The sequence below is a fragment of the Podarcis bocagei genome (genome assembly GCF_964188305.1).
Source record: "Podarcis bocagei genome assembly, chromosome: 13".
NCBI lineage: Eukaryota > Metazoa > Chordata > Lepidosauria > Squamata > Lacertidae > Podarcis > Podarcis bocagei.
The window spans coordinates 36,227,025-36,253,721 of record NC_138138.1 but is presented as its reverse complement, the minus strand read 5'-3'; the positions used below and the strand labels follow the sequence as shown (position 1 = coordinate 36,253,721).

Genomic DNA, 26,697 nt, shown 5'->3' with positions numbered 1-26,697 from the left:
ATAGTAACACCAGAGACCAAGAAGGTGCGGGGCTTTTCAGTCCAACCCCTGCATAGACTCATCAGGGCTGACCTTAAGGCAATTCGAACAATTGGGCCAAATTGAGCCCTGTGGGCCGCTCCTAAGAGGGCCCCCACACCAGGGCAATCTAGATGGATTTTATTTATATCTATGAGATTTTGCAATTTGACTTCTTCAAATTGGGCCCCCACTGGCTAGCCCTGAGTCTCATAGTTGCTAGGCTTGAATGCCCCTGCCCTTGCATGAAGTCTTGGGTTTCGAATTTTGGGAGAGGGGCGACCTCGGCACTGGGGAGATGGCAGGCTGGTGAGGCCCCCTAGATTTAGAGGCCCAAGTTGCCCTGCCCTCACATGAAGTATTGGGTTTGCAATTTTGGGAGAGGGGAGGTTGCCTGCTGGGGAGGGGGCAGGCTGGTGAGGCCCCCTAGATTTAGAGGCCCTAGGATTCAGCCTACTTAGCCTATACATAAATCTGGCACTGGCTATATAAATAGTTCCTCCTTCACGGCCTGGGCAGGCCATCAAGTTTGTTTGTTTTTACAAAAGTTATTTTAAACATTTTTTTTCAATTCATTATACCGGTACTTGACTAGAGAAACGCATTGGCAAATTCAGAAATGTGTGAATTTCGAAGAATGGTTATGTTTCGGTTCTCGTATTGTTTCAGAAAGTATGAATGAAGGAGGCTTGCCATTAAGTGTGAACTGAACACAGTTGCTCCCCCATCCCTACACCAGAACGGAAGTACGATGCAATGGGGAGTCTGATAGTGACTGCCCCCTGACCAAGGGCCAACTACCACCAACAGCCCTTTAGGAAGGAGTCTTATGACTTGCTTTATGTTTATTGTGTTTTGCATGTTCTTAGTTGTTTGCTGGTTTGCTTTGTTTCGCAGTGGCACCGATGTTACCGCTCAGGACTGCCGTGCCCTATTTTGGCACTTGAGGCGAAACAGGAAGTGCAACCCACTTGCCACCTCCATCGTGCGCTTTTATCTTGTGAGACCTTTGGATGAAGAGCGGTATATAAATATAATTTTAAAAATCTTACACATTGTTATAGGAATTCAAATAATAAGAAGAAGAAGAAGAAGAAATTTTTATTTGTATCCTGCCCTCCCGGGCCAAAGCCGGGCTGAGAGCGGCTAACAACAGGTAACAATAGCACATTGTACATAAAATCACACAGTCAATTAATTAAATTACATTCTAGAATCAATTCATAATCAAATTAATGGCAGCCACTGGGTTAGAGTTCTATAAATGTTACAGCAGGAGAGAGAGCGTCAGACTGTGCCCTGGCCAAAGGCCTGGCGGAACAGCACTGTCTTGCAGGCCCTGCGAAAAGATGTCAAGTCCCGCAGGGCCCTAGTCTCTTGTGACAGAGCGTTCCACCAGATCAGGGCCACGGCCAAAAAAGCTCTGCTTCTGGTTGAGGCCAATCTAACCTCCCTGTGGCCTGGGATCTCCAAGATGTTTTATTTGAAGTCTGTAAGGTCCTCTGTGGGACATACCAGGAGAGGCAGTCCCGTAGGTACGAGGGTTCTAGGCCGTATAGGGCTTTAAAGGTTAAAACCAGCACCTTAAACTTGATCCTGTATATTTGCTTCTCAATATTCTCTGGCTGGCCTCTGTTATTTTCTCCCACTGATAGAAAACCTACATAAGGACTGTATACGGACTCTTGGATACACCATAAGGGGAAAAGGAGCAGTAAGGAGCAGTTTTTTCTTACAACACACATTGTTCAGCAAAATGTCTTAGGGAGACCCTGGTATGCTATGTAAGCAGCAACATTTTCTTTATCTAGTGTTTATCTAGTTCCAACTCCTGGCGTTAGGGTGGAGGCCCTGCTGCTTTCTGATGCCTATTTTTTTCCATCTTGCCACATCCTTCACAAACGTTTTGTTTTGCTTTTTAAAACAAAAGCAGTCCTACAGTGCAGGGCCTTCTGTTGCACCTCTTGAGGGAGAAGGTAGCTCTTTGTCTCTCCCCTCGCTCCTTCTCCTCCTCACCCTGCTGGTGCTGCTCGTTCTTGGCTTCCCCGCCCCAATTATTTGTTTTGTTTTAACTGTTGCTTTTGTGGCAGCAGAAATAGACTCTCCTCTCCCCCTCCTTCCTGCCTCGCTCGTGAGAAAGGGACAAGAGGACATCCTTCCGTGGAGTGAGGCCTTCTGGGTGAGGTGGAGGAGAAAGGGGCCTGTGACACTACTGCTTGAAGCTCCGCTTTGTTATAAGAATTTAAGGTCTCAAATACATAAATTAAATGTTCATAAAATTACAAGGCAAACACATACATAAGTATATAAACCATGTGTCTGAAATAGTACAGGAGAGCAATCCTGAAGCCGTTTTGACTCTCCCAAATTGACCTCAAATGTTTCTCTGCAAGGAGGAAGGAAATGGGAAAGCCTCTCTCTTTAGGGAGTCTTTGTGTATGAATTGAGGGAGCCTGTGACTGGATTCAAGGAATTAAAGTATTTACCATCACAAAAGAATGGCCGGACTGCCCAAGTAAAGCAATCAGAGACCATTGTCAGGTATCCTGGCAGACAGGATTTCTGTTGTAGACGGCCTCCTGTGATGTATGTATGATGTTTTTGGGGGTGGTCTTGAGCTATAGGGTGGGCAATTTCAAAACTCTATATAAGGGCTTGCGCACCATTGTTCTGGGACCCTTCTGCCTCCTGCGTGTGGTTGTGAGCACCCTGTTGCAACAGTTTAATAGTGATGAGACTTACTAGCTGCTTTGCTTCTCAATATTCTCTGGTTGGCCTCTGTTATTTTCTCCTACTGATAGGGAACCCACTTAAGCACTCTGTACAGGCTCTTAGATACCCCATAAGGGAAAAGGAGCAAGTTTTTTCCTACATCAGCTTGAAATACGTTACAAGTCTAAAGTCTTTGGAAATTTAAACTGTTATCTTATTTTCAGCAAGACTTTTAGCTGGTTCAGCTGTCAGGCAGGTGGCCCACCAGCGAGGCAAGTAAAGAGGGTGTCAGTTTTGTTTTGTTTGGTTGTTTTTTTTAAACAATTTTCACCCCCTGCTCTTATTCCCTGAGACAATGGTCTCATTCAATCTCATGACTGGCCCTGCGACAGTGTGCAAAACCCACAAATACCCACCATTTCGGAGGTGAAAATAGCGAGGAGCTTGTAGCATCTCAGTTGTCATGGAAAAGACCAGACCAGGGAGCACCTGCCAAAACTTCCCGAAGAGACCACCAACTGCCTGAAGGAACGTTGTTGTTGTTGTTGTTGTTATTATTATTATTATTATTATTATTATTATTATTATTATTATTGCTGGGTGATGTTCAACTAAGTTTTACTCAGTGTACGTCTGGTTACATGACGTAACTTAGTTATGCTCACTAATTTCAGTGGGTCCTCTGAGTGGAACTCGCTTGAATATCACCCGCCGTGATTATTTCTTTCATCGCCACCGCCAGTAATAGTAACAAGTCACCTTTTGTCACCTTTATTTTTGTTTGGTTTCAGCAAGTTACATTGCAAACTGCCTCAGATATCTAGGGGTAGATAAAGTGTAATTATAAATTGTGGAAAGAAAGAAAGAAAGAAAGAAAGAAAGAAAGAAAGAAAGAAAGAAGCCTGGCACAAGCGGTCTAATACTGTAGCTTCTCTTCTTAGTTGCTTCTGTGCTTTACATAGTCTCCCCGCCCTTCTTTTCCTCAGCCCTCAGGGGAGCATGGTGGGAACTTCATGCTCCAGGAACCCCCTTTTCTGCCAAAGCAGTTAGTCATCAAACTACTGCCCCTTTGGGGCTGCCTGTTGGGCCTCACTCTGCCTGGCTGCCCAGGGAGATGGATCGGTGTGCAAGTGGGGCTGGCTGCAGGGAGGCGATGGTATCTGCTCTGCGTTACCTGTTTTTGCTGTGGCTCGGTTGGTTGGGAGCAGCCACTGGAGTGCCGGGAGAGCTAACCGATGTTGTCCAGGCCACAGGTAGGTCCTGCAGATGGGAGACGATGGTGGAAGGCAAGAAACAGAGGTTGATGAGGATGGATTTCAGATATAGCGGTGGGCGGGCAGGTGAGGACCACCAAGGTAGCAGTAACAAAGAATGCCTCTGAGGATGCGCAGAATGCTGTTTCCTGACCACAGCTGGCAGCATCTGGGAATAGTAAGCAGGCAAGCTTCCAGCTGGTAACTGGAAAGGTCCATGGCACCTGAATTTGCTTGTTTTCATCCTCCTTTCCTTTGCTGTTGCATCTTCCAAATTGAAAGCCTGTGTCATTTATTTAAATCTGCACTATGCAGCACCTAGAAAAGCCTTAGGTGATCATTGTCACCATTTATCATCAGAAGGCTTCAGATCAGAGATTCAGCTGTTAAAGCAAGTCATCAGCTGTGCGGAGCTGTGATATTGCTCATGAGGCTAGGAAAGAGAAAGTTGACATGGCTTGACGTTTGCCAGCATGGGCAACAGAGGTGAGAGGAGAAGGTATTGTGGTCTGGTGCCTTCATACTTTATGGCTGGGAGATGGGTCCCTGAATACCTACCTAGTGCCATGAAAACAGTCTTGGGTACTCAGAGGTCTCTTTTTAGACACTGGCTTTCAGAGGCGAGGCAGGAGGCAATCAGGGAGAGGACCTGTTTCGATGTTGGCATCTTGCTCATGAAACACCCCGCCAAGGAAATCTACCTGGTACCTTCACTGCTGAGTTTTAGGTGGGAGGTTAAGGCCTTGCCATTTGCCTGAACTCTGATTCACTTAACGAGCTTGAATGAAAGGTTGGACTATGGTGGCACAGGTGTACTTGTACTTGGCCCTAAATGCTATTTTACCAGCTGTTTCTTTTCCTATTTAAATGACTGTTTTGCTTGTTGTTTTAGTGCTGCTTTAAGATTTTTAAGAATTAATTTTCACTGTCTTAAAAGCTTGCTGCTGCTATGCATGTTTTAGCTGGCTGTATATTAAAGATGGCGGTTGTTTGCTCAAACTGTACTCTTATCACTTTGGAAACGTTTTAAGTTGAAAAGTGTGTAAGAAAGGAATAAAAAAAAAATGAAATGCTTGATGTTTTCCTCCCAAATCCCAGAGACCCAGGCGGTTCTTCTGCCCTGCACTTTTAACCACACACTGGCTTCTGACGATTTGAATCTGACTTGGCTTGGTCCGTCTGGGAAGGAACTCTCGTATGTGCATGTCAAGTATAACCACTCAGAGGCAAATCTGGGTGAAAAGTGGCGTCTGTTCATTTACAGCATCTCTAGGCAAGATGGCATATGGTTTACCTGCAGCTGGAATGGCATCTCAGGAAAGAACCACACACTCACATGGACAGGTGAGTAGGTATGGTGAGGGGAAATTAAACTGAGTTTGCATATTGTCTTTTTGGTGCCTACTGAAGACCTTCCTCTACCAATAAGCCTTTTAAACAGAGATCTTTCCCAGTCTATATCTGAATTGGAATGGTTTTTAGATACAGTGGTATTTTAATTGTTTTATCATGGAGCATTTGCTGCCCTGGGGTGCTTGGGAAGGAAGTTGTGGGATATTAAATCAATCAATTAATAATCAATAGTGCTACTAATAATAATGGCGAACCAATCTAACTTGCACTTTCTGAAACAATTCATGAGCTGAAACACAACCTTCCTTTGAAATTTACACTTCTCAGAATATCACAATACTTTTCTCCAGCCAAGTATTGAGAAGTGTGCATTAAAATGCATGCATTAGTGAAAACAGCATTAAAATTTGCATTATGGTTGGGGATATTGCTTTGCAAAAAATGTACGTGTTAAGAGAAATTTGCTGGTGAGGATTTTTTTAAAAAAATGTATTTTTTTGTGATGTGGAAATATGGAGAACGAACTTAAGACTGGCATAATGAGAAACTGAGAGAAACTGAAACTGGCAGATTCACTCATCTCTACCAGTGAGCAGTTAAGATGGCGGTAAAAAGCAGAAACCAAACTCTACAGATACTATTATTATTACCATTGCTGCCACCGCTGTAATTTGGAGGATGCATTCACGTATATGCTGCTCTAAGAACTGCCAGGCCCCCATGGCTGACAAACAGTGCAAAAAGTCTGTACCTGCTGCAGTTGCTCATTTACTTGGCACAGAACCCCTGAATGCTATGCTGGAGAAACTGGTACAATTGGAGGTTCTGTGACACACAATCACACTACACGGAGGGAGGGGAGCTGCAGCCCTCTAGACAAAGTGGTGTTGGGACCTGTAACTGGAAGCAAAATGGGCTGGTTCAGCCAGAATGAGCACAGCATAATGTGGGGGGTAGGGGTGGGGTAGACAAGAGTGGGCAGGGCAGATTGTCTGGGCTGAGAAACAATGGGCTGGGTTGCTCATCTGGGTCTGTTTACTACAGGTGATGATGATGATGGTGGTGATAAAGACCCTGAGGACATTGAAGAGGAAGTGAAAGACAGCATGAGAGATGCCGGTTCGGGTAGTAACAGCAGCTTTTATCCACCACAAGCCTGTGAGATCACATCCAAGTTGTATTTCTACATTTCACTAGGAAATTGGGCGAGGGGTGGATTACTCCTTCCCCCACCTCATAAAGGCCTGGTGGGCTGTGGCTAAAGTACACCTACATTTGTGAGGAAGGACTTCCGGGACTGTACGTTTTTAGGCTTTTTTTTCTGTCTGGTTCCTGGTAGTTTTACTGTACTTGGTAGCCCTTCAAATTAAGGGCAAAAAGCTGGCGGGCGGGGTGTGACAGGGAGGAAAGTTTTTGCCTGGCACCTTTCAATGGGTCAATACTAACTTCAGTGAGAGTGGATAGGAAGCAGTTAGTGTGTAGCTTGCTCTGTCAGTTCCTTCTCAGCTCTGGACCAAGGAAGGCCCCATGGCTCTCCATGTAGTTCCACATCCTGTTGGAATTTGGGAGTCCCCACCCCGCTCAAAGACTTAGATGGTTTTCTTCCTCTCTGATTAGTGGCATCCAGGACCTTGCATTCCTTCGATCGGTCCTTACAAGCCTAATAGCAGACGTGCCGCTGTGTGGCTCTCTCCCAAAGTTTCACAAGCTGCTGTTGGGTAATGCTTTTCAGCTGAAGGATTTTGCAAAACCCAAGATGATGGCATCTGGGCAGACATATTCAGTTTACATATTGCTTCCTTTAAAATGTATCGCTAAGGCTTACCCCTCTGCATAATTTTTTTTTTTTTTAGCCTGAATTTTAAAATCTTTTTTGAAATTTTGGAAAACATCAGCCGTTAAAAAATATTTTAAAATTGCAAAAAACTGTTGCAGCTCAACATCTCACTACCATCTTCCGTAGGGCGCCAGGCCGACTCCCCACATCCTACAAATGGTATGGAATCTTTTCCCTGTGATGCCCCAATACCCAGGAACTGGACCAATGGGACTCTCCTCTGGATTCAGCACGATTCAATGGGAAAAAGGACTGTGCTGGTGACCGTGTCGCTGTGGCGCTCCATCATTAACCACTGGCTGTTGATGAGGACCAATGACATCATTCTGATGCTGCCATCGGTGACATCCACGGATGCTGGGAACTACACCTGTCAGTGGAAGGATCAGGCTCGCCATTTTCAGCTGGAGGTGGCAGCAAAGCCAGGTGGGTGAAGGCGAACAGGGGGACAAGTTTGTATGCATTTGAAATGTAGATCATCTTTGCAAAGTCCAAATCTCCAGTTTCAGATCTGAAATGTTTCCAAATTTTAATTTTTCCAGTGCAAGGCTGATGTTTTTAAAAAGAAATACCACTATGGAATATTTATTTTAAAATATGGGGGCGGCGGGATCTAAATACATACACACATACATACATAAACAAATAGGAAGCCTCGAAGGGCTCGCCCCCACACTTCCCTTTTGTCCCATGAGTCCTTCAGTTTGTTCTGTGATTTCCAGGCATGGGTCCGAGAGGTTTTTCTTTTGTCCCACCGCTTCCCCCAGGAAAACTCTGTTTACTGCTGAATGTCAATCAAATGTCAATCTGCAGAAAACCCAACTGATGTTTGTTCTGATTCAGCAGTAAACAGTGAGTTTTCCTGGGGGAAGTGGCAGGACAAAAGAAAAACGTCTCGGACCCATGCCTGGAAATCATGGGACAAACCCAAGTGTGGATGAGCCCCAAGTTCTGCAGTGGGAAATGTTCTGCAACCAAAATAAATAATAATTCCATATTTGCACACTTAAGGTAAAGGTAAAGGGACCCCTAACCCTTAGGTCCAGTCGTGACCGACTCTGGGGTTGAGGTGCTCATCTCGCTTTATTGGCCAAGGGAGCCGGCGTACAGCTTCTGGGTCATGTGGCCAGCATGACTAAGCCACTTCTGGCGAACCAGGGCAGCGCACGGAAACGCCGTTTACCTTCCCGCCGGAGTGGTACCTATTTATCTACTTGCACTCTGATGTGCTTTTGAACTGCTAGGTTGGCAGGAGCAGGGACCGAGCAACGGGAGCTCACCCCATCGCGGGGATTCGAACTGCCAACCTTCTGATCGGCAAGTCCTAGGCTCTGTGGTTTAACCCACAGCACCACCCGCGTCCATTATTTGCACACTTACTAGTTTACAAACCCTTCTTCCCTCTGGTGTGCGCAGCAATGTGCCGTTGCGACTTGAAACACAGTGGTGGGACAGGGGGAATGGCATTGCTGCGTTTTAGTCATTGATGCTTCCTGCAACACATGTATGTATTACCTAAGAACAGAGTAAGCCTGCTTCATGCTTTAGAAATACCATATTTCCTTGAATGTAATGCGCACCTTTTTTGGACAAGTTATGTCACGAAAATTAGGGTGCACATTAGATTTGATGGTGCATTAGATTCACGTAAATATGGTATTGGTTCTATCCATCTACAGATTTAAACTGGCAGTTGAATCAATTGAAACTCATAGGATGAATCACTAAAATTGAGTTGCAGCCATAATAAAGACATGCATATAAACAGAGATTCCAGTTAATTGTTTTCTTTCTTCCTCCCCCACAAGCTGCTTGGCTACAATTAGGAGCCCAACACTGGATAATCTGGACTGCGGCCTTGGTACATATGATTGCCTGCCTTGGTTGCCTTTTCTGTTTTCTGTGGCTCCGGCGAGGTAAGTACAGGAACAAAGGCAAGATCAAGCACAGAAGGGGGTGGCCAAATTCTTCTGGCAACTCATCTTCCTGGTCTTGTAGCTTAACAGTAATTCTTCCGATATAAATACATATCCTGCCCTTTTAAGCAGCATGTTAACCCAACATTAACTTCATGCTGAGAGGGTTTGCCCTGGAAAGGGGCTGAGGAACTAAATTCAGAATGGTTGCTGTGGCAGGTGTCATTACAATGAGCGACTTGTAAAAGGATTGTGTGGTGGCGGATTGTGATATACGACTCTTGTGTGATTGTTAATATTCTGTTAATCTGAAATGAAATTCGAATTGTCTTTTTTTAAAAAAGAACAGCAACAGCAACATAATAGAGCAAGAATGGGGAGCCTGCTCCCATGTCTCCAAACCTCCCTTGTCTGTCTAGCCTCTTCCTAACAACAACACACATCCCCTCCTTTCTCTAGGCCCTATTGAGTTTCCTCCTGACAAACTGACCAGATAAAATCGGGGTGGCTAGTCTGTAGCCAGTATCTGGCCCCTGAAAAGGATTCTTGTGCTCCCCAGATTTATCATTTTAAAATAAATAAACTATTGAGCACTCTTACATGTCCCTCACTGTATTCTCCCAATTCTATTTGTTTGTTTGTTTAAAAAATGTTCTTACTGACTGGTCCCATAAACCCCTTACTGTGATGCCAAAGGTTTTTTTTGTGGCTCCCCTCCCTGCTTTGTCTATTTTCTTAAATCATCTTCTTCTTCTTCTTCAACTGAATTTAGTAATTAATAATACAGTGATTTAAAACACTGTAGAATTATGTGACAGGAAAGACAGCATTGAGAAAGGGCGCTAACCATAGGTCAACGCAGTCCTCAAGCCAAAAAAAGTTAGGCACCTCTGGTAAAACACCTACACTGTTTATTAGCAGCCTAAAACTAGTAGCTCCCTTTGAATAATATTTGCAAACAGCAGTTCAGCTACAGTAAAATAAGAGCTCTCCAGTGACAACCCAGGTATTTAGCCTATCTGATGTTATTAATGTAGACCAATATGCCACAGTGGCTGCACGGGAAATGATTTTTTTTTTAAATTTAATGCGTTCCCGTTCTATCCTTCTCATTTCAGCCGTTCGTGTTCGTAGGCAGATGAAGCTGAAGGGTCCTGTCCGGAGGTAAGTAGTGCTGTAGGGAAGAGTGCAAGAGCATTAGTAGGCAGACCATGGGTAAAAAAATAACCTGTGGAGGGAGAATCTGGGAGGGTGGTCTCTATCCCCACAAGACAGCACTGGAGAAGAGGGGATCTCTAGCTAACCCCTGTGGAACCAGAGGGGGGATGTGGGGTATGGGAAGAATAAACCAGGGCTGGATTAAGACCTTTAGAGGCCCCGAACCCTGAAAAGATTATGGTGCTCCCCTGTGTTATTCAAAATGAAAGCAAATACTAAACCATAAAGTAAAATATTAAACAAAACAAAACATATATTGCAACACATGGCAGGATCTGATTTCATCGCATCATTTCCATCTACTTTAGTAGGGTGCCCCCTGGTTTAGGTTGGGATAAGTCATAAAAAGAGAACAGGGAAACAGGGAGAGTATGTAAGTGGAGTGTAAGGAAGTCTAACAAAGTTCTGTTTTCTCGCATGAGGACTACTTCAATGTTTTATTGAAATATAAAATGTCAATTTCTTTAAAAACAAACAAACAAAAAACACCAAATTTCTTTTGTGTGTGTGTGTGTCCCTGCTTTGCTGGTACCCTAAATGCATGCCTAGGCTGTAAGGTTACCAGATTTATTTCAATGAATCCGGGGACACTTTTCAACTTCAATGGATTTTCTATGGGGGCTGATTTGTAAATCCGGGGACTGTCCCCAGGAAACGGGGACGTCTGGTAGCCTTCACCTAGGGCTTTTATCCACGCTTGCATTTCCTCAGCTCTTTCTAGGCATGATCTGTGATTTAAAGCTCCTTGTTCGAGCGCCCTTTCTGTTGTTGTTGTTGCTCTGGAGCAAATGGATGTTTGCTCCGAGTTTCAAAGAGCAGGGTTTTGTAGGGAAAACGCGGGGCAAAAACAAACAAAGACACAAAATGCCCAAACACAGAGCGTTAAAGCGCAGAGTTCTGCCTGGAAAGAGTGAAGAAGTCCTTAGTCTTCCTATTGGGTAATCTGGTACTGGACTAAGCATCTCTGGGAAGCTGGGATGGGAGGTGGCAAATTCTGTCTGAGGGTAATGGGCATTTGAAACCTTGGGTACATCCCTTGCATTGGCTGTGGTGCCACCTACTTGCAAATATATTTTTATTCTGGGCCTTTTCCTTACCCATCAACAGACTTCCCATGGCCCAGTAGTTCCGTCTGGTAATTGTAGACTCCAGACTTAATATGTTGTGTTTGTTTCGGGGGTGACTTTGGAAGGTTAATGTTTATTACTTCACTTGCTTCAGCGTGTGAAAGCCAGCTGTGCTGCATTTGGGGACCCTTTTGCTCATTCTGCTATGTGGGGGCTCTGGACATTTGCCCTGAGCCCTACCCTGATGGTACCACTGCCATGTCCAGCCATTTTTGCCACCAGATGTTCCACTGGGCTCTCCATGGGATGATCAGACTTCCATGGGGATCTCAGCTGCATTCCTAGCACATTGATGGCGGTACCTAACAATCTTTTCCAAGTGAGGCTCACAGAATCTGGTGCAAAGCCTGTGTTGTCAGTTTATACATTTACTGCATGTTCGTGGTTTATATCCTGCCTTTGGGCCCAGTAAGGATTTTTGAGGCAACATGCATTGAATTCATAGTTTGGTGTCGTTCATTATTTTATGGTTCTGTGGTTTCCAGAAGGTATTTCTGTGCCAAGAGGAACAGGCCACGTGCTTCCAATGGGGTTCTGGTGGGACTCTCAGCAAATGAAGATGGTGAGTTAATGAGTTAATGACTTACTACCCTAACCCCGCCCCCTTCATTCCTTGAGCTTCCTGGCTGGAATCTGTCTTCTTGTGAGGGAAAGTAGAAGTGGCGCCAGGTTCCAGAACAACATTCTTTGACTTTTTTATCATTGTTTATTTATTTTTCCAATACAAAGTTATAAAAATCCATATATATCTCCATATACAGAGATTTCTCTGAATCTCATGACTTCCACCCCCCCCCCAGTTCCATTTTAAACATTTAAAACTGCATCTTCTTCCAAACTCTTAACTTATATCAATCCATATTGCCCATGGTAATGGTTACACTACAAGTGAAATCAAAATCCTGCCAGTGTTTCCATCTGCTTAAAGTGGTCTCTTAGATAACTTATAATCCCACCCCATTCTTTTGTAAAGTTTTTCTCCTCTTGGTTCCTGAGTTTTCCAGTCAGCTTTGCCATTTCGGCATAGTGCAACAGCTTGGTTTGCCAATCCTCTCTGGTAGGGACTTTGTCTTCTTTCCATCTCTGGGCTAGTAGCATCCAAGCAGCTGTTGTTCCGTACATAAAAAGTCTTTTCTGGTCCTTTGGGGTGTCTTTGACTTATTTATTAATTGCTACTACTGTTGAGAGACCTGGTTAACCCAGAGATGGCCAGGAATAGCAATTGAGAAACTGGTGGTACCCTAAACTAACAGTTTTATTACGACCAAAACATTTTGTTCACAAGAGTCTGCTTCAATTGAGATTGATGTGCATTATGTTAGTCTTGGGAGGCAGCAGGCTTTACATGGCTACCTCTGTAAGTTGTTACCTGGGTGGGTGGGTGGGAATTGTATCTAGATGGAGCTTGTGTTTTTACCCTCACCCTCCCACAGTCTGTGAGCGGGTGGATGCCTACGAGAATGTGTTGCCAGACGGGGGTCCAAGGCGTGGCTGTCAGCTGCTTCAGAAAGGAAAGATCCTACCCAATACCACCAACATGGAAGGTATGTTTGGGGCGGGGGAAGAGGTGGAAGGTTGCTTGTAGTTAGAGGAGAAGCAGAATTATGAAGGAGGAGTGAACACTTGCATAAAGTGCATAGATCATGGAATGGCTATTAGGGGATGGGGAAATCATTTAGTTCTGTTCATATCTGCACGAGAATCTACCTAACCTGCACTCTCTGAAACATCACATAAACCAGAATGCAGTATATGAGGTTTGAAATATGCATTTCTCTGAATTTTGCAGTAAAGTCCCCAACTAAACAAATGTGTGCAAAATGTGTGTATTAGAGGAAAGAAGACATCAAGATGCATATATCTGTGAAAAAGGTGTATATTAGGAAAAATGCCTACTAAATTACTAATGAATTTACAGGAGGGCTTTAAAAAAGGAAATTCACAAACTGATGCAGAAGTGCAGCAAAATGAGCCTAAGACTGGGAAAAAGGGAAAACAAAATCAACAGATTTGTTCATTCCTGGTGGTGATACTGAATAATATCAATGGGCAAATCTAAAGGTGTTGTTTACAATCGGAATTTATTTCCCCCTTGATTAAAGAATGTACTTTTGTGACTGTACTAGATTGCCCTTCACCAACTTGGGGTCTTCCAAATATTTAGACTACACGCTCTCCTCAACCCCCTAGGGTGATCTAAAGGCACAAAAATGCATTCTTTAATCAAGGGAGGAATGGTTATGTTTTGATTTGCATAATGTTTCAGAAAGTGCAGGCTTGATAGATTTGGGTGTAAATGCATAGTGAATCAAATTTCTCCTAATTGTGAGTGGAAGTCAGAACACAGGAGACAGAATAGGAGCCAAATTACATTCAAGCTTGATACGGGTTTTCTTCAGTTACGCATAAAGTAGGGATGGGGTGGGGTCTTATTTACCGTATTTTTCGCCCTATAGGACGCACCTTTTCCCCTCCAAAAATGAAGGGGAAATGTGTGTGCGTCCTATGGGGCGAATGCAGGCTTTCGCTGAAGCCTGGAGAGCAAGAGGGGTCGGTGCGCACCGACCCCTCTCGCTCTCCAGGCTTCAGGAGAGCCCCAGCGCCAGCCCCACAAGGTCGGGGGACAGTGGGAGGCGGAACGCCGCCATCCCGCTGTCTCCCGAAGTGGTTTAGAGGCTGGCGGCGGGGAGACCCCGCCGCCAGCCCCGCAAGCTCCGGGGACAGTGGGGAGGCGCAGCGCGTCTTCCCGCTGTCCCCGGACCTGATCTGAAGGCAGGCGGCGGGGAGAAGAGCGCTTCTCCCCGCTGCCTGCCCTGCAAGCTCTGGGGACAGCTGGGAGGCGCAGCGCGTCTCCCCACTGTCCCCCAACTTGATCTCAAGGCAGGCGGCGGGGAGAAGAGCGCTTCTCCCCGCTGCCGGCCCCACAAGCGCCTGGGGAAGGGAAAATAATTCCCCCCCCTTTATTTCCCCCCCAAAAAACTTGATGCGTCCTATGGGCTGGTGCGTCCTATGGAGCGAAAAATACGGTAAAGCAGAAAGTGTTTGTGCACGCAGGGGATTCTCATGGGGCCAAAATGACGAGAGGGGAGGGTTCAGCCCCTCCCACCCACATACCCCATTCACACTTCAAACCCCACATCAGTGCTTAACGTCTGATAGGAGCAAATGTATTTTTTTAAAAAAACAGGCCTGCCACCATCATGCATGATTTGGTACAGTGGGTTCAGGGCAAGAAGCTAGTGTCACTAAGGTCACTGCAAGGAGTTCAAGCATAGCAGGAGTGAAACAAATGGAGGTGTTTTCAGACACGAGGCTTAAACAGAAATGGCTCCAAGCATGAGGCCATCTGAGGTGGAAGATTTGGGTGCCATTAAATAGGGCAGAATGGTGCAGGCAGATGTGGTCCACAGAGCATCGTATACTCAAATCTTCTCATGAGCCCCTTTGAAATGAACATTGTCATTCACTTGTTAGATGTGTTCTGGAGGTTTTTGAACATTTACATGCAAATTTCCTGTAACTGCGAGGGAAAAGTACAGCCCTAGTTACCACAAGTGTGGAAACAAACCCACCTGTGGGAGGCCTTCTCAAAATGCAGAAGTTTTAGCACAGGAAACACCTAGAACTGTTTGAAGAGAAAGGAAAAGGACCCACTTCCTCCTCATTTAAGATGAAGATTGCCATGGTGAGCATCTTGCCGCTGCCTGTAGTGTGCAAGGGGCAGGACTTAGAGGCTTTGCACACACACAATACACAGTTTGGGAAAAGAGCCAGCCCACAGCAGCACCAAGCTGAGCTCTTGGTGGCAGGGGTGGCAGTGTGCACAGCAAGCTCTACATGCTGCCCCAAAGTGGGGCGCAATGCATGGCTGCACAACTGGCCCCAGCAGCTTGAGGCTCTTTCACAGCATCCCACAGCTGTGACGCTGTGTTGCTCACTTTCACATTCAGAGCACAATTTTGCAAGGGGGTGGTTGTGGGTGGAAGAGGGAAGGAACTTTGGTCCAATTCACAGAAATAGCAGATGATGCAGTAACCCTCCTCCTGGACTGTTCTGCTTCATACCATCTCATGGTTGAATGAATGCCCGTCAGGGAGGAAAACCCTGCACACATATAATTAGCATAACAGGAGGGAAGCTAATGCTAGAGCTCTTCTCCCTGCCAGGCTAGTTGTCTATGTGCAGGGATGTTGTCACCACCACCCACTTAATCAGATTTAATAATGCAATCCCCACTTGCAATTTGAAGTGGCACACTTGAGGAACAGGTTTTTACCACCTCATCCAAGCCTTTGTCTTACCATGCTGGCGAAGCAGCACCCAACAGTATTGAAACCTACCCATCACGCAGTGTCATCAGCTAATTGGCAGGTGGCCATTATTTGGAAGAAATAGTTTTGCAGGCTAGGGACGCGGGTGGCGCTGTGGGTTAAACCACAGAGCCTAGGACTTGCCGATCAGAAGGTTGGCGGTTCGAATCCCCACGGCGGGGTGAGCTCCCGTTGCTCGGTCCCTGATCCTGCCAACCTAGCAGTTCGAAAGCACATCAGAGTGCAAGTAGATAAATAGGTACCACTCTGGCGGGAAGGCAAACGGCGTTTCCGTGTGCTGCTCTGGTTCGCCAGAAGCAGCTTAACCATGCTAGCCACATGACCCAGAAGCTGTACGCTGGCTCCCTCGGCCAATAAAGCGAGATGAGCGCTGCAACCCCAGAGTCGGCCACGACTGGTCCTAATGGTCAGGGGTCCCTTTACCTTTACCTTTAGTTTTGCAGGCTGACTGGCCTGCAGACTGGAGATTAGTTACCTGTCCTAAACACTTATGGAGTCAACTAGAAGAGTGCAGTGATTTCAGACCAGTAAGATGAGTACAGTAATATCGGTTTTCATGTACATCTCTCTCTCTCTCTCTCCCTCCTCTTACTCACCAGATGAAGATGAAGAAGAATATGAACATCCAGACAGTGAAATAGAGCTCAAGTCAGATGGTATGTGGTGTGGGGGCATTGGGATGAACTTGTGTGACTGCCGTGCGTTGCGGTCAACTGGGTGCCCAACAAGCCCTTTGCTGATCAACTCAGATGGGCTGAATAAATATGGCAGAGGCTACAGGTAGCTTACTTACTATGTGCATGGCAGGAAACAGCATGCTGCTTGAGGGGAACAGCATAAGAGGATGGAAAAAGCAGAGGGGCTGCTACAGATCCACATCCTTCTGCACTTGCCGTGATACACACAGGGAGAGTGCAGATTGTAGGCATGGGTATGGAACTCAGAAACAGCATAGACCCCTGAGCCTGTTTGTGACACCCACTTAGCTATAACAGGTCCCCCATATGCTGCACTGTATCAGGGAACTTGGTCCAGCTAGAGCGTATGACGCACAACGCAAAGAAGCAGAGGAGTCACAGTCATCGAGTGACTGATGGTTACTGGGTGCTGAGTGACTGGAAGCAAAGTGGGTTGGTGGAGTGGGAGAAAGCACAGCATAAAATTTGGGAGAACACAACATAAATTGGGGTATGGGAGAGAACAGGGCACAGTAGGCAGAGAGAATGGGTGGGCCTAGTCATCCAAATATTTTTTTTGCTTCAGATGATGACAACTACGAGAACACCCAGGAAGAAGTGAAGCAGGGAGATGCGGTTTTGAATGGTAAACATTCCTTTCCTTACTTTCAGCTCACCAGTCTCCCACATTTTATAAGCAAATGGAGATAGACGAAACCTTTCAGCATCTCAGGGAGGTGAGGAGGACTCTCTGTACAGCTGCCCAAGCATGCTAGCCTTTGTTGGAGGGGGAGACTGTAGTGATTTGTAGAGTTGCTTCATAATGTAATGGAGTTTTATTGAGAATTAGGTGGTGTGTGTGAGAGAGAGAAATGCCCAGTGAGGAAGACCTGGAATAAATCTGGATTTCAGAGGCGGGAAAGCAGACTGATCACAGGAGTACTACCTTGGGAGTCCTTTCTCAGTGCAGAGAGGAAACCGTATCTCCCTGAATGGGCAGCTCATTCTGGACTGTAACAGGCAGAAGGAGCGTCATGGCCTGGGCAGAAAGGGGGTTGATTTGGGAAAGGCCCAGATTAAGAGGTCTGGTGGGCTGCAGTGGCAGAGGAAGGGAGTGTGGGGGTGCGGGACGCCCCGGGTGTCATCACTGAGGGGGGGGGGGTTTGACAAAATAACAAAAATATTAGTTGATAATAATAATAATAATAATAATAATAATAATAATAATAATAATAATAGTAAGGCTCATGAAAACTTTTTAGTTCAGTCAACAATGCAGCAAAATACAGCTGGCACCGGGTGCCACACCGCAGGGCCAGCACTTACCACGGGGCCTGCAACGTGCCCGAGCCACACGTCTCTCTTGGGAGTGACATGGTAGCTTAGGCGACTGCAGGCTCCACACTGCCTGAAGTGGCAGCGTGGAGCTTGCGTCTGCCCTCTGGCTCTCCTTCTCTGGAGAGGCCCTGCCCCCATGGGCTGCTTCCCCCCCCCCCGGCTGCAGGCTGCACGGGCCAGACCCGGCACCCAAGCGGCTAGCTACACCACTGGTGAGCCGGATTAGTTGGAGGTCTGGTCCCCATATCTGATCTAGTATTAATAATTATTTATGCTAATAATGATTTATTATTTATACCCCACCCATGTGACTGGGTTTCCTAGGACTTAGAGTTGGGAGCTGTGTGGTGGTGACTGTGTGACGTCAAATTTCCCTTCTGTATAAAGATGTGGTAGAGGCTAGAATGGGTGGCTCCTGTGCATTTCCACAGTTCAGGAGAAATATATATCTCTAATATATCTTTCGAGCAATTGCATCCCACCCCACCCCCCATCCAAATACATACTGGTTCCAAGTATATAATTCTCACCTTAAAGATATTGAGCGTTGGTGAGACGCTCAAATGAGTCCACTAACAGTATGTGAACCACAGCAACCCCATAGGCCTTGTTTCATAAACTGCCCTATAATAAATCAGACCATCAACCTACCTCAGCCTTTGCCATAACACAGAGGCAGAGCATTCGCTTCCCAAGCAGAAGGCCCTGGGTTCAATCTCCAGGCAAGGCTGGGTGAGACCCCCTGCATGAAACACTGCCAATCAGTGTAGATAATACTGAACTAGATGGACCAATGGTCTGACTCAATGTAAGGCAGCTTCCTATGTTCTTGTTCCAGCTTATTGCCCTGCAGATGGTTAGGACTTCACCTTCCATCAGTTGGCCAGTGATGGGGGATGTAGTCCAAAGCATCTGAAGGTCAACAGATTGGCAAAAGCTGGTGTATCCCTAGACACTGCAGTGTGACAGGGCAACGGCACTTTCCCCCCTGGTGCCATTGGGCCCGCCCTTACTTAAGCATAGTGCACCCACCTAACAGAACACCAATTCCACGAATTCCCACAAACTATCCCAGATTATCTTGTGGGGGATTTGTGTGAGGGGAAAATTTGGAGTCTCAGGCAGGATTTGATCAAATAAACAAAGATTTTATTTAACAAAGGAAGTTTATGGCACAAGTGGGTAAAACATAGGATACTTCAGATTATAATGTTACTTCACTTCAGTGCTTTCTGAGTTGCTGCATAGCTGTTGCCGCTTAATACTTTGGTTCTTAAACAAGGTGGTACTTCCTGTCAATTACACACCCCTTAGACAACCTTACTCCTGAGGTACTCCAAGTAACAGACTCAAGGGATCACCCCACCCCTCTTAACTGCTTTGGGAGTCTTCTCTTTTCATAGAAGAATCTCTCCCCTCTTGATTGGAATGAGACCTAAGTAGACAGTATCTGTCCAGCTTCTACTTCTCCTGACTCAGCCTCAGCCTCCCAGTTAATTCCTGGCCTATTACTCTTACAGGACACCACACACTGTCCTTCACCCTAAGCTCAGAGACTACTCTCTCCAGCTTGTGATATATTCCTCAGAGTGGATGTTTCTACCCAGAACCAACTCTCTCTCCTCTCACTCTCTCTCATCTCCCTCCCTCTCAACCTATTCTACCAACCTCTATCCCAACCTACAAACTGTCTCTCAAAATCTTCTCCTTTTCAACTCCCCCTCCTGGAACCCCAGCCAACCATAAACTGCCATTCGTTAACCATTTGCTAGCAGGGAAAAGGAAAAAGAAAACACTTGGTGAACCAACCTGCCCAGCAAAAATAAACTTTTCCATCACATGCAGCAGCTAGCAGGAGCTCCCCAGGCTTTCAAGAAGAGGTTCTTCCCAGACATGTTGCTGTCTTGGGGGTCTCTTTAAAGTGAAGGTTTCAGCAACTGAACCTGGGGGTTTCTGCATGTGACGCATGTGTGAAGCTATGGTTCTCCTTTCCCCACATGCCAGACTTCATTAAGCAACAGCCGCTGTTCTTCCATCCACAGATGTATCGCTTTATGAAAACAGAAAGGACGAGACCAAGTCCGGCTCCCAGAAGTGGGGCTCAGGTATTTGGAAGTGCGGTGAGCTATCCGTGTGGGGTGAGGGGTGGGTCATGTCAGCCTGTTAACCTGATCTTCTCACCAACATCTTGCTTTTGACCCACAGCTGACCCATTGTATGCAAACAATACTCAGCAGTCCGTGAAGAACCTGGTCCAAGATCCACTTGCTGAAGGTGCGGGATCTGGGTGTGGAAGCAGAGACAGGGGCAGCCAGCTCACAAACACACAAACACGTTTGTGTGTGTGTGTGAATGAAAAAGAAGACCAACTGTTTAGAAAATCCAGTATCCTTCATTCAAGATACACTCTTCCTTAAAGGAGGCTGTCTGTACAATTCCTGAATTATTCAATATATTGATCAGAACCTGGAAATACTGGGGACTGAAGCTGGAACCTTCCAAATGCAAAGCTGAGTCTCTAATCTGCTGCTGAGTTATAAACAGCTTCGTTTCTTAATTTCAGAAGTGTAAGGATAAACTGAGCGTGTATCTCAAAATGTGTTGGGGAATAAAGGAGAGCGGAACAACCACACTTCCCTTGTAACTGTGTAACCTGGGAAGTTGGTGCTAACTTGCAGAATTTTGCTGAGAAATGTGGAAGGGCACATGATTGCCGCAGTAGCATTTCCTCCATTGACTCAGCAGACTGCTCTTGTGGTTGATTACTGCTTGCCATGGCCACCCCTTTTAGCCATCTTGCCTGTAGTAACTGTAATCCAAGTGATACCAGCCACGGGGACACTATGAACCATCTCTCTTCCCTTCCTTTCTAGCACGGTTGTTGCCCTGAGTAAAAGCTGCCTGGGAGGATTTGGAGAGTTTGCCCCATTAAATAACACCCTCAGTATATTTGCAAGCACAACCCACTGCCATTCAATTCCTCTGGTGACGTTCAGTCTTTCTGTGTTTCCCCCTCACAGATAGTGAAAACTATGAGAACTTGGAAGAAGAGGTTTCTGTTTCCCCTGGTGCAGCCCGACTTATAGCAGGTACTGGATAGGAGCTTGGAGAGGGCAAAGAATCGAGAGCCTCTTTCCTGAATCCTCCAAATAATAATAATAATAATAATAATAATAATAATAATAATTATTATTATTATTATTATTATTATTATTATTTGTATCCTGCCCTCCCCAGCCGAGGCCGGGCTCAGAGCAGCTAACATCATGAAAACAACACAATAAGCATAAAACAGACATCAATTAATTACCGTATTTTTTGCTCTATAAGACTCATTTTTCCCCTCCTAAAAAGTAAGGGGAAATGTGTGTGCGTCTTATGGAGCGAATGCAGGCTGCGCAGCTATCCCAGAAGCCAGAACAGCAAGAGGGATTGCTGCTTTCACTGCGCAGCGATCCCTCTTGCTGTTCTGGCGTCTGAGATTCAGAATATTTTTTTCCTTGTTTTCCTCCTCCAAAAACTAGGTGCGTCTTGTGGTCTGGTGCGTCTTATAGAGCGAAAAATACGGTAAAATACATCTTCATACATACATACATACAGTGTATGGTGTTCTTCTGCCTATCTATGTTTAACAAAGACCTGCCTGTGAGCTGGATGTCCAAGTGGGTCTTGGACTAGGTTCTGAAGTTGCTAGTCCCTGACACTTTTTTTTTTACCTTTTTAAACTTTGCTTAATATGAAGCATGATTCTAAGTACATTTACTCATAAATAAGGCCTTCTGAGTTCAATGGGGTTTACTTTTTCAAAGCAGGTATGCAGCCTTAAGATAACTATGCTTCTGCATAAAGTTAAGAGTGAAAAGCAAATACAAAATAAGAAAATAGCTGACCATTTGCCAGTGGTATTGATTTTTTCAGAGTTTCCTTGTTGGACTGTCAGCATTGTTTGGGGACTACATCGCCCCAGTTCAAACAGAGTGTAGCAATTCCAAATGGGGCTTGATCAATGCTGAATACATGGGCACAAATGACTGGGTAACAGTACTTCTGTAGAGGCAACCTGATATGACACTGGCCTTTGGTATCTCTCTCTGTCCCCCAGACTTACGCAGGCAGCTGGCCCTGGACCCCCATGTGGACAAGCAGGATGGATGCAGTGAGACATCTACAGGTAAGCATTAAAAAATAGTTGCTCCTGCTAGTTAAACTACAGCTCTGATTAGCTGCCATCCTACTTGGCATAATTTATTCAGTCCCGCTTGTGACATTTCTGCTGCCCCTTCAGGCTCCCAGTCCTATGAAGAGATGAATGGGTCCTTGTGCCCCACTTCAAGCAAGCTTCTCCACCTTCATTCCAACATAAGCAACGAGGAAGGTGAGTGCCATTTCCAATAATGCCCCGGAATGCCCCAATAATAATCTCTGGGGCGCTGTGGGAAATTCAAAATGCTGATTCACAGTCACATGCCACCCAACCCTGGCAAGCATCAGTTCCAATGGGACAGAACTCCTGTGAGCAACTTAAGAGGGAAATAGAATCTAGCAGTTTGGAAAGAAAAACTCCCAGGATCTCCAGACAGGGTTAGCATCAGGGTAGGAGAGCTGATGCCCAAGTTTTCCAGCTTTGTTCTTTCATGTATTCAATGCTGTTGGTCAGTAGACGTTAGGAACGACCTCTGAGGATTGTTCCTCCAAGCGAAATGGGAGATGCCATTTTCTAATCCCTATTATACCAGTTGATTAGAGCGGCTGGGCACATGACGGGAAGAAATCCAGCAGGTCAAGTTTTCCTAATCATTCTCCTTATAAATTAGGGAAGGCTACATCTGTTGGGTTTTTTATAGTCAGTCTTTTAAAAAAATGTTTGGCCAACAGTGAGGCCAATTATCCTTAGTCCCATAGGCCCCTGTTTAAGGAACTGGAATCCAGGGTCGCTTCATCTCTGACCAGCCCCCCTGCTCCTTGCAGATGCCGATTCCTATGAGAATATGGAGAGCCCCAACAGTGTCAGTTCGCGGAAGGAAGGCAACATGGATTCATGTGGAGAAGGTAGGTGGATGGGAGTCGAGGATTGTGCTCTAGGAGAGTTGGGACACTTTCACTAGGCATTGCCCATGCACTTTCAAGCTGTCTTTCCATCCACAGGTCTAGAAGCTTGTATTTATATAAGGGGCGTTTTTTCCAGCCAGAACTCACTGTAACTCAGTTCCGGCACCTCTCAGGTGGGTGCCATAGCCATTATAAGAGAACAAGGGAGGTGTTCATGGTGAGTTCTGGCACCTCTTTTTCTAGAAAAATAGCATTGTGTGTGTGTGCACGCGTGCACGTGCACACACACACACACACACACACTCTCTTAAATACAAGTTGAGACTCTCAAATTGCTGGCTTCAATAATAGCAACTTCCACGTTTGCACAGAATTCATACAAGAAGTCCTGCTCAGATTTAGACCAGGACCCAGGATTTATCTAACCTCTGCTTTCCTTTGTTTCTTTCACAGGCACTGCCTTTGGTCTCCCACGGCAACATCACTCCATACCTTTCGGGGTTGATCTTAGAGGGGGGATGCTGTGTTCAGACTAGAACGAGCCAAGGCGTTGGGGAGGCAGGCTCAAGCTTGAACCTTCGGCAATTCCTTTCCTCTCTCAGCCAGGACGCAATGTTTCTACCCAGAAACTGGGACCACACAAACTATTCTTCTTGTCTTGGCACTCCGGATCCTCTGGGAGCAGAGGAGTGAGGGGTGCTTCCAGAATGCTAGAAGAGGGGGTCCAGAGATCGGATTCCAGGGTTTGATCTCCAGGACTAGGAGCAGTATGGAGTCCTACACATCTGAAATGGAAGCAGAAAGACTGAGCTGAAGATATGCAAGCACATTTTTTTAAAGAGTTGAAAGTAAAGAGAAGCCATTTCTAGTGGAAGAAACACACCTTTCTTTTGTTCCACAATTATTACCTCCAGCCTAACTTTGAAATAATACAAAAGCTGATTTTGTTGGTGTTCTAGAGTGGTTAGGCTGATGTGGATCTGCACACACACATTTTTAGCCAGATGTAGATATTTCCTCAGAGAATCAAGCTCTGGCGCAATTGGTCCTTCTTTCCAGAAACCAGTTGTGCAAAGTCCTGACTGTTAAGCCCTTGTGACAATCATGAAGGTACCTCCTTCCTTTCAACCCAACTGGCTGTGCAGAGTGCTGATTGACTGACCCCTACAATGATTACAAAACCACACTCTCCTACCCTTGTCAAGCTGTCCAATGCATCATCTGTTTGAGACTTGGCGTATTGGTCAGGAATAGTCTAACATTTCAAAATTCTGTAAGCAGTGCCTATCCATATGGCTCCATTTTTTTTTTATTATTGCACACTATTACAATGGATGTTGCCCCAGAGCAGAAAAAAAGACACTGCTACCTATATAGGTAGTTCCACCAGAGCAGAAAACAAGACATTGTCACCTATATCTGAATGTAGCCTTCCATGGACAAAAGTGGAACGAGCACATACAATGAGCAACCTCTCTTTCAAACCACCTTCAGCTGTGGGGCGGGGGGACACACAATTGTCTGTTTCTAGCCTTAATTCACCATTGATTTCATTGTGAGTTGATGCATACTTGTATTTTCATATGGGGAAAGGTAGGCATTGTTGGGGGTGGGTACTTTGTGTCTCACACGATGTCTCACACAGCCTACCATCTTACTTTGCCATTTCTCCTGCTGCCATATCCTGTAAAATAAAACTGAAATTCTATAATAAACTTCAGTATTGTGGGCTCTCTGTTGCTTCCCACATCTGTTTTACCTAATGTGAAATGGGCCTGCTCCCAAGGTTTTTTCTTTGCCCTTGAGCAGGAAGAGGGAAAGAAGGAGCTCATAATTCTGTTTTGCTCTTACAACATACAAAAAAGAAGACAACAATTCCCTTGAAAATGTACAAAGCCATTTCCCTTCCCTGCATTAAACAGCTGAGATGAGAGGGAGGGCTTTCCAGGACAAAGCTTGCTACTTCTTACGAGGTAGCACCTCTAATACAGGGCCAGCCCACCTATGAGGCAAAATGAGGCGACCACCTCAGGTGGCAGGAGCCACAGGAGGCAGTGATAAATTAAAACAGTTGCTGCCACCATTGAAGCCAGACAAGTACACAAGGAGCCCCACTGATGCAGGGAAAGGCCTGGGGGGTCTCTCAAAATTTGGAAGCTGGCAGTGGTTGCACTGTTGTTTCTTTTAAAAAGATAAAACAAAATGGAGACTGACAGGGAGCTGCACATGGTCATTGCTCTCCTGCTATGGAATGCTATAAGAATGACAGCAACAAAGAAGCTGGCGGCACCTTAAATATGAAAGAAATTGGTTGTGCATCAAGCCTATGCTGAGTTGCAGATATGGTGGGGGTGGGTACCAAACAGTGAGGTAAGAAGGAAATGAAATGCAGAAAAGTGCAGACAGTGACAAGTAATGTTAATGTAGCCAGTTAATGTAATTATCAGGATGTTGCTGAAGTTGCTCACTTGTTCCCAGTTCCTAATTTGCATGGAAGTTCGAAACACAGCTCTCAGAAAATGTAAAAAGAGAACTTTATCTTCACCCCAAATAACCTGTGATCTGCTACATGTCATACATCTCCAAGCCTGAGGGGCAGCCCCCGTTAAGAATCACAATACATTTATCCAATCAAAACTGTTGCATTGGCACAATGCTCATAAATGCATGAAGACACACACACCCCAAGGCAACAACAAGCAAGGATCTGGGGATGTGCGTATCACAATAACCTTTGGGAGATTTGGCTAACTACTTAGCGGGGGAAATTGTTCCACAAATTGAAGCATGTACAGAATTCAGCTTTTAATAACACCTTTCATCTTTGGTGACAACATCTTTTTTCAAAACTTTTTCAAAACGCATATTATGCCCTTAGAGGGCCACTTAAATGGCAATTGTTTAGGGAGAAATGAATTGACAGCACCAGTGCCTGACGTTGGGCAAAAGATTCCTGCAATGCAGAGGGTTGGACTAGACGGCCCTCGGGGTCCTTTCCAACTCTTCAATTCCACGAGATCATAGAATCACTGCGGGAGGCAGTGGAAGACAGGAGTGCTTGGCGTGCTCTGGTCGATGGGGTCACGAAGAGTTGGACACGACTAAACAACTAAACAACAATGAAATCATCTGTCCTTGAAACAGCATTAAATGCTGCTTAGGGGAACAGCGGACTGTCCCAATGCCCACATGCACCACAATTTGTGGGTGCCCGGCCCCTTCATGGGGAATTTGTGGGTGCCTGGCCCCTTCATGGGGAATTTGTGGGTGCTCGGGCACACAGGGACCCAGGGAATTAGCACCTATGGGCTCCCAAATAAGCTTTGGGCCGCTACAAATCATTCTAAAGAGAGAAGGAGATCTGTGACTGCCAGCTGCTTATGGCAAACTCTGCCCCTAGTTTGTGACCTGCTCTGCCTCTGCCCTGCCATTTTGTGACTGTTAGGCCTCAATAATCCTCAAGGCCGGAAGCAAAAAGTTTGGAGAACACGGCGCTTGATCAGCCATCGAAAAACTAAGGTGACGTTCCCCACTCGGCAACCATTTTTTGAAAGCAGGTGCAACACATTCTATTTTAAATTACAGTGGTACTTCAGGTTAAGAACTTAATTCGTTCTGGAGGTCCGTTCTTAAACTGAAACTGTTCTTAACCTGGGGTACCACTTTAGCTAATGGGGCCTCCTGCTGCTGCCGCGCCGCCGGAGCACGATTTCTGTTCTCCTCCTGAAGCAAAGTTCTTAACCCGAGGTACTATTTCTGGGTTAGCGGAGTCTGTAACCTGAAGCGTCTGTAACCCGAGTTACCACTGTATTTAACAACATTCATATATACCACTCGGTGTTAAGAAAACCTCTAAGCGGCTCACAAA

General features: G+C 45.7%; 1 protein-coding gene and 1 long non-coding RNA gene across 5 annotated transcripts; one reads left to right on the top strand and one right to left on the bottom strand.

Annotated features, from left to right (window-relative positions):
- The first annotated feature begins 363 nt into the window (after nt 1-363).
- Nucleotides 364-24,544, top strand: CD19 (CD19 molecule). Of its 4 annotated transcripts, XM_081169053.1 has the most exons (18): nt 364-545; nt 916-1,041; nt 5,082-5,327; nt 6,381-6,494; nt 7,300-7,599; nt 8,982-9,089; nt 10,208-10,253; nt 11,920-11,996; nt 12,868-12,978; nt 16,365-16,421; nt 17,029-17,088; nt 19,823-19,900; nt 19,986-20,054; nt 20,801-20,869; nt 21,883-21,951; nt 22,066-22,155; nt 22,749-22,829; nt 23,283-24,544. In XM_081169053.1, the coding sequence occupies exons 2-18, from the start codon at nt 1,032-1,034 to the stop codon at nt 23,363-23,365; spliced, it is 1,668 nt and encodes a 555-aa protein (XP_081025179.1). In that variant the 5' UTR covers nt 364-545; nt 916-1,031; the 3' UTR covers nt 23,366-24,544. The 4 variants fall into 4 exon arrangements, with proteins under 4 accessions (XP_081025179.1, XP_081025180.1, XP_081025178.1 ...); XM_081169054.1 differs by lacking the exon at nt 364-545 and having other exon boundaries at nt 893-1,041; XM_081169052.1 differs by lacking the exons at nt 364-545; nt 916-1,041 and adding an exon at nt 3,295-3,983 and having other exon boundaries at nt 19,823-19,885.
- On the bottom strand, nt 18,908-19,618 carry LOC308572749. Its single transcript, XR_014001857.1, has 2 exons — nt 19,465-19,618; nt 18,908-19,429 (listed from the first exon to the last, which is right to left on the bottom strand). It is a non-coding gene; the product is annotated as an uncharacterized lncRNA (long non-coding RNA).
- Nucleotides 24,545-26,697: the final 2,153 nt, after the last annotated feature.